The 7473-nt window shown below is 38.1% G+C and overlaps 2 protein-coding genes across 2 annotated transcripts in view; both read right to left on the reverse strand.

Moving 5' to 3' along the window:
- Positions 1–2019, reverse strand: part of COPRS (coordinator of PRMT5, differentiation stimulator) — a 9115-nt gene extending 7096 nt beyond the window's left edge. The window contains exon 1 of the mRNA XM_012726103.1: positions 1986–2019. Coding sequence (XP_012581557.1) covers positions 1986–2019 — 34 coding nt within the window. The remainder of the gene's footprint in view (positions 1–1985) is intronic.
- UTP6 (UTP6, small subunit (SSU) processome component, homolog (yeast)) overlaps positions 1984–7473 on the reverse strand; it is a 26444-nt gene continuing 20954 nt past the window's right edge. The window contains exons 15-16 of the mRNA XM_012726104.1: positions 4314–4386; positions 1984–3410 (exon numbers count right to left, since the gene is read on the reverse strand). Of these exons, the coding sequence (XP_012581558.1) occupies positions 3253–3410; positions 4314–4386 (231 nt within the window). The 3' untranslated portion in view covers positions 1984–3252. The remainder of the gene's footprint in view (positions 3411–4313; positions 4387–7473) is intronic.

The raw sequence follows: 7473 nt of genomic DNA on the forward strand, positions 1-7473 counted from the left end.
CGGCGCCTCGGACGCTGCTCGACCACGTGACGCGCCAGCCGAGCCAGCAGCCCAAGGAGACGCCGCCGAGGGGCCAATCAGCCGGGGGTGCTCCCTCCCGGCCGAGGGGGCGGGGCACTGGGGTCACGAGGAAGCCATGGGCGGGCCGGGGCGGGGCGGGCAGGCCGGCGCGCGCCGGAACAGCGAAAGCCCCCTACCTACAGGTCTGGGAATCAGTTCTGAAGCTCTCGCTGGTGCAGATCCCAGGGCTGGACGAATACTGGATGTGGACTGTCAAATGTCTTCCCTAACCAACCACACCGATGTGTTTAGGCTCCAAAATCTGGCATTCCTGTTAATATAGTCAATCACCAGTCTACCTGATAGTGAATAAAGCTCAGCTCTTGAAACTTTTAATGCAATGATAGCTCCAGCCACATTTCACCCTCTTTTAACAGGTATGTTTAGAACTCAGACTGGAAATAGACTATAACTCATCCTCAGATGGAAATGGCGGCTCAGCAACTCAGTAACTCTCCATCTTTAATACATTAGAACCCGGATAACCAAAACAAATTTCTACAATGTGCTGGACACCACATAGGATACGACACGTTCACAATTTGGCCTGGGTGTCCATCTTCCGGTGCACTATATAACCTAAGGGTGGCAGAAGGCAGGGCCTGAAGTGGGGATCAGCCCATCTCTAAAAAATTCCCCCTAACCCTCACTTCTACCTACCTCCACCACTCCCCAATACTCCCCCCCACACACACACACACCCAAATCTCTCAAGGTGTGTGGTAACTGCATTAAAATTAAGTAGCAAAAAAAGCTGGAAACTGGGATTCACTGCTTATCAGACCACCTTTCAACAAGCTATTGGGCCATCAGAACATGTTCTTTCATCTCTTCAAAGAATGTGTTTATCCATAAACTACATGTTTCCTTCTTCTCTGTGTAGACTTCCACTACCAGAAAAGAATGGAACCAACAAATGTGGGCTGTTCTGACCCATAAGTCCATTTTTCCCACTCTACCTGAATCTAGATCAAACTGCCCAACAGAAATTCTGTGATGATGAAAATCAAATCTCTAGTATCTGTGTTGTCCCATGGTAAATATGAGGCAACAGAGCACTTGAATGTTCCCAGTATAAATGAGATGATCAATGCTAACTTAAACTGGCCTAGGGCTAGCTGCTATATCTAACCTCGCAGCTACGTGCACTAACTGGAAGCATTTCCATAACCTGCAATAGTGAGATCTGGATGCCAGGTTGTGATGACCTCAGGGTGAACCACCTTCACAGCCTTGTTTTAATAAACACCACCATCCTCACTGTCTTCATCTCTTGCTTGTAAAAAGTTATCTTTCTCCTAAGATAAAAATGCCACAAAAGAGGGCTCTCCCTGGTGGTGCAAGGGGTTGAAGCATCGCATTATGAAGCTCTCTGAAGCCACTGCTGCACGAGTTCGACCCCTCACTAGGGAGCTGATCCACAGGCATGGCAGACCTGTCCTGACCTCCCCCACACTGTTCCCCTCAGCAGTGTATTTCAGTCCATCTGTCTGTTCTGCTCCCCACTATGTTTCTGGCGAATCCTCTCACCGCTCCTGCACCTCAGGCCTATACCCCAGTTCTGTATGCATAAACAAACAAATCTTTAAAAAGAAAAAAAAAAAAAAAACTAAGCTGTTCTCAATAAAAGAAAGGGTTTTCACAACAACACATATCATACACACACACACACACAAAACCCTCTGGACATCATGAAATTTTGAAAAACCTGATGAAAAGTATTTTCAATGAAGAAGAAACAAAAGATGAATATCCTTAAAATTTTTTAAACATATAAATTAGAAAGAAAAAAAGTCCACAAAATATTCAAGAATATCCCAAGAGAACCAGAAAAATGCATTAACTTCACTAATTCAAAGAAATATACATTAAAACAATATCAGTTTTCACCTATTAAAATTATAAAAATAAAAAAAAAACTATACCCGTACAGGTAAAAATGTAGACATTTTCATACATTGCTTGGAATTATTTTCATACATTTACATACAAATAGACAATATGTATCAATATTCTCTAAAATAGTTATACCCTTTAATCCAGTAATTCTGTCATATGTCAACCTCCTATGGAAATAACCAGCAGAAATATGAACAGATTTATAAGATTCTTCATCAACATCACTCATAAGAAGAAAAAAGTTTAAAATGACAACATAGGGGATTAGTACTGTAAGTCCTAGGTCATCTGCATAATGAAATATTATAAATTCATTGAATGTTATTAAAGCTATTTAGTAACATGGAAAACATAAGTAAAACTGTACTGAATGCTTCTCCAAGTGCATATGTTACATTAGAGATAATAAAATTCAAACAACTGCCTCCTCTGCCCCCAGACATTGTCCATCCTTACCTCAAAGCCCTTCCAGACTGCTCTGGACTGCTCTATCAATTTCCTACCCCTACCCTTCTTCTGTTGCCAGTCCCCCAAGTGTAAACACTTCTCTGCAGATTAGAATCAAAGATGCTAGAAAGCTTTATAATAATCTTCTTAAGACAACATTTTTCCCAATACCCAGCATCCTTCCCTGCTGCTTCAATCAGCTCTCTCAAGACACCCAATTCTGCTCCCCTAACACCCCCATCCCCAAAAACATCCTTCTTTCCTGCTTATGATGGGCACTCAATGAATGAAAATATAAATGATTTAACAGTATAAATCCAATTTTTATAAAGGAAACAAAATCACTGAGTTTAACTCCAAATAAGAGAATTACAGAATGCTTTTTATTTTCTTCTTCATTGTTTTATTCCTCCATATTCTATACAATAAATGCATACTGCATATGCACTTACAATAAGAAAATAATAAACACATAGAATTATACTTTTTCCTCCCTGTTAACTTGTCCCTAACTCTAGGTTGAGATATTCATGATTGGCCAGGAGTAATAAAAGAATCTCAGCTATGCAATTTCCATATATTTTGAGACACAATTTCCATATATTTTGAGAAACAACCCATACATTTGAGAGACTTATGGTAGGTCCAAACTCAACAAGTAGACTTTGTCCATTAAACAGTTCTTGTTTCCAGAATTAAATGTTAATGAATCAACAAAATGAAAGCCATGTCTCAAAATCAGTCATCTGGTCTGCCACCTCTGAGCAAATTGTAAATGAACTCATTTTACAAATGAGCCCAAGGAGCCTACAGTATTATTTCATAAAGTTGGCTGTGTTCTTCCTCTCACAAATGGCCAGACTGATGCATAGCATGTTTAGCTACAAAAACCTCTGCTGACTCTCCCTGCAACATTTTCATGGCTCGCCAATAGATCTGTCCACAGTTCTCAGGTCTCCCAAGGGGATGGTTCAGTTCTTCTTTGATGTAATCCATCCAAAGATCTTCAAAGGAAACAACAAAATGTACTGTAAGTGTACAATTAGATAACTGACAAGATTTATTAGTAGACATAATTGCTTAGTACTTATTCAATGCAAGATTTTTAAGAAACTTAACTTTTACCCATAATTTCCCTAAAACTTTATGCAATACAGTATCTCTCTCTTTTACAAATATAGCAAAACTTTTTTAAGTAGAACATTTCACTTTAGTCAAGAAAGACTATATATTTCATAAACTCGAAAATATTATTTTAGAGAAAGGGTGTTGCTGAGACTCTTTCAAGGTGAAACTGACTTTAATGAGTTCACTAGAAACATGCTGCCATGCTTAAATAAAATTTGCCTGAGTTCATAAAAGTGCCATTTTCACTCACTTCCCAGGAAGAGGTATGTTGAAACCTTAAGAGTTAACATTTTTTAGATGTGAATTTAATGAGTATATGTGTCAGTTTTTGAGTTCATATGTATAAAAAATTGTACATGATAAATCTTTTCAGAAATGTTTTCCATTCTTATAAATGAGGACAATGTGGAACAGCCAGTGACAACCAATGTCAATTAAGTACCCTACTGGCGCTTTGCTATAACTCCCAATGTTTTTTATGACCAACATCATTCGCTTTTCTACAAGGATTACATTTTTAAGAGAACCAAACCAAGCAAATCTTTCTCTAATCCAAGGTACTTATTGGAAAACCCATGGACTCTTGGGCTTGTGAACTTGAAATAACAAGCAAAATGATGTCTGTAAATAATTTATGTATAACTGAGAGAGGCAGTAGCAGAAGGATGCAAGCTTTATTCTCAAAGAGTGCCATAACCCAAAGAGTTAAAAAAAAATACTGATAGGTTAGCAATCACAGAAGCAAAAGGATTTATGTGTCATAACTGAAGTTTACTTACCAGAATCTATAGAACCAAACTCCCTCAAAGCCCTTTCATAATATTCTCTCAAGTTTGCCATTTTGCAGGATTCCTAAGGAAAAAAAAAACAAAAAACCAGACAATCTTGCCTCAAAAGACTAATTCATCATGTCACAAAGTTATTTCAACCACCCTGTCAAGCAGATACCATCTATTAGGTATTTGAAGAGGAGGCAGGTCAGAATTTAAGATAAACTCAGACTGGCTCTCAACTTACTTATCCAGAGAAAAATCAAATGTACTACTTGCCAGAGTGAAGTAAATGTAAAACAATAATAGAAGCACTTTACTGTGGTATCATGGAAAGAAACAGTTCTCAGTTGCAGGTCATGAGTAACTTCACAGGAAAATATATTTGAAAATTCTGAAAGATGACAATTTAATAAAGGAAGACAATTTCCACTCCCAACAGGTAAATTTTCTTTTTGAATATTTTGGTTCTGGTACATATTAGTTGTGTCTATTGTAAGATACATATTTATGTCCATACTTAAAAGAATCTCAACATTAGGTCTTAGTCCTGAACACGTTTTCTAACCTTAGAAGTTTCCTCACCCATAAAACAAGGATAGTAATATTCTTACAGAAATGCAAAGAATAAATCAAAATACTTATCACACCTAGGAAGGTAACTGGTAATAACTTTCCAATTAGGACAATTAATTCTTTACCACTACTTCCACTGAAATATACAGTTTACCCCTGAACACAGGTTTAAACCGTGCCAGCACATCTACATGCAGCTTTTCTTTGATCAGAGATTCCACATTTACAAATTCAATGCAGTAAAGATATTAAGTAGCTGAGCTCCTGGACAGAGCTTGTGTATTTGGAGGACCTTTGCAAGTTATACGTAGATCCTGGCTACATGGGAGTTGACAGCCCTAAATCCAAGGGTCAATATATCCCCTTTTCTTTCACTTTCAATGCAGATTAACAGCTTAGAAGTCCTTTTGTATAGACAAATAATTACTTCCCCACTCAATTTCTCTTCAATGAAGCTAGATAATTTTACAGTCAATTTAATCTTATATTACATATGCATGAAAAACAGAATCACACTCTGTCAAAGTGTATGACACTGCCAAGTATTTTCTATCCAGTATCCCAGTCGGTGTTATAACCCTCACACCCTGAAACAGGTTTTATGACTTCCTTTAAAGTTTAAATGCTGAGGTTTAGAATTAAGTGACTTGTCCAAGGCACATATATTATGTCATTTAATCCAAAGTTTGGCTATCAATTATTATGCTAGACTACCTCTTATGCTATAGGAGAAAAACTGATAACTGACCCACACCGGGATCAAAGTTATAAAAATAAGATTTTCACTTCACAAGTAGTATTTTTAAATTCAAATGAGAACAATAAATGCCAATCAAACTAGAGGAGAAAAACTAAAACTGAACACTTGGAGAAAGTGTGCAAAAATAAGTATACTAATATATTTGATTACCACTATAAATCAGAGTTAATTCTCTTCAAGGACTATCTGCAATACATACAGAACCATTAAAAAAATCTTAAGAGCCTCTGGAATTTTGCTGGAAACAGAATTAAAATATCAGAGGCCATTTCTGTTGTCCTCTGAGTCTCTGTAACCAGAGGGAAGATATAGCTTTTCTTGAAATCATTTATGTTCTAGATGAAACTGAATTCTATTTATACAAGAGATATATTTACAAAGCAAAGACCACCACAGTCATTCCAACAAATAAATCCAGAGTTATCTGGGGAAAGGTAGCACATGCCTGTGGCAACAGCGGCATGGTTTATGTCAAATCCTGCTAAGGCCACAGACACAGAAGCGTCTACTTCTCAAGAATACTTATTACAAAAACAGTAAATAAAACTGAATTTGTACAACATTAGCATGTCTAGGCTTAAAAACTTATCTCAAGAAAATAATTCAAAAGGAAAAAATACAATAATAACAAAATGTTTTAACAACCTGTTTTCAGTATCAAGAAACTAGGGGGGGAATCTTCATGTAATGAAACATTAATGAAAATTCTGGATTTAAGAATCCAGGGCTCTCCCTAGTGGCGCAACAGGTTAAAGCACCACACTATGAAGCTCTCAGAAGCCACCCCAGCACAAGTTGGATCCTCAGCCAGGGAGCTGACCCACATAGCACAGCAGACCTCTCCTGACCCACCTGCTGCTTGCTCAGCAGGGTATTTCAGTACATCTGCCTGTTCTGTTCCCCACTCTGTTTCCGGTGAATTTGCTCACCCACCACACCTCTGGCCTGTACCCCAGTTCTGTAAGCATAAATAATTTTTTTAAAAAGAAGAACAACACTATAGCTTTACTGCATTCTTGCTTATGGTGGAGCCATTCGGTGCCTTATGCAGAATAACACCTACATGACCTGTCCATGTAGCAGAAGGCTTGGCAACCAACCACATTATTAGCACCAAGGACTATATGTCTATCTAGATTAACAAGAATAAGGCTGACAAGGTGTTAGGCAGGTTCAACAGCCAGTTACAATCTATGCTACCTGCAGGGCCAGTCAATGGACAGGTGAGTCCAATGACTACATTCTCAAATTTGCATGGCTGATAACAAAGAACTTTTGATGGAAAGGATCACAAATGTGGAGTACTGGTCATAAAAAATAGTGAACCCTCCTTTGCTACAAAAAAGTAGCAGGGGCATCCCTGGTGGCACAGAGGTTAAAGTCTCAGCACTATTAAGCCACTGTAGCACGAGTTCATTCCCCAGCCAGGGAGATGACCCACATGGTGCAGCAGACCTCTCTTTTCTCACCCACTGCTCCCAGTGTATTTCAGCAGTATATTTCAGTAAATCTACCTGTTCTGCTCCCCACTCTGTCTCTGGTGAATCCAGAGGTGTAGGCCTGCACCTCTGGCCTACACCCCAGTTTATATGTGTATAAATAAAAATAAATATTCGTTAAAAAAAAAAACAAAACACTACTGCAACCATTAAAAAGGATGACCATATAAAAACATAGGAATACATTATAAAACATTTAAAAAGAAAACAAAACCTCCGTGCAGCACAAGTCAAAATAGAAAAGTATGAAACTGTTTATATATAAATAAAAAATTTTAACAAAAACAAGAATATATTGACTTTTCTGCACCTTTCCTCACTCTACAAGTTTAGT

This window comes from Condylura cristata, unplaced genomic scaffold (assembly GCF_000260355.1).
Source record: "Condylura cristata isolate star-nosed mole 26May11 unplaced genomic scaffold, ConCri1.0 scaffold00017, whole genome shotgun sequence".
Lineage (NCBI taxonomy): Eukaryota > Metazoa > Chordata > Mammalia > Eulipotyphla > Talpidae > Condylura > Condylura cristata.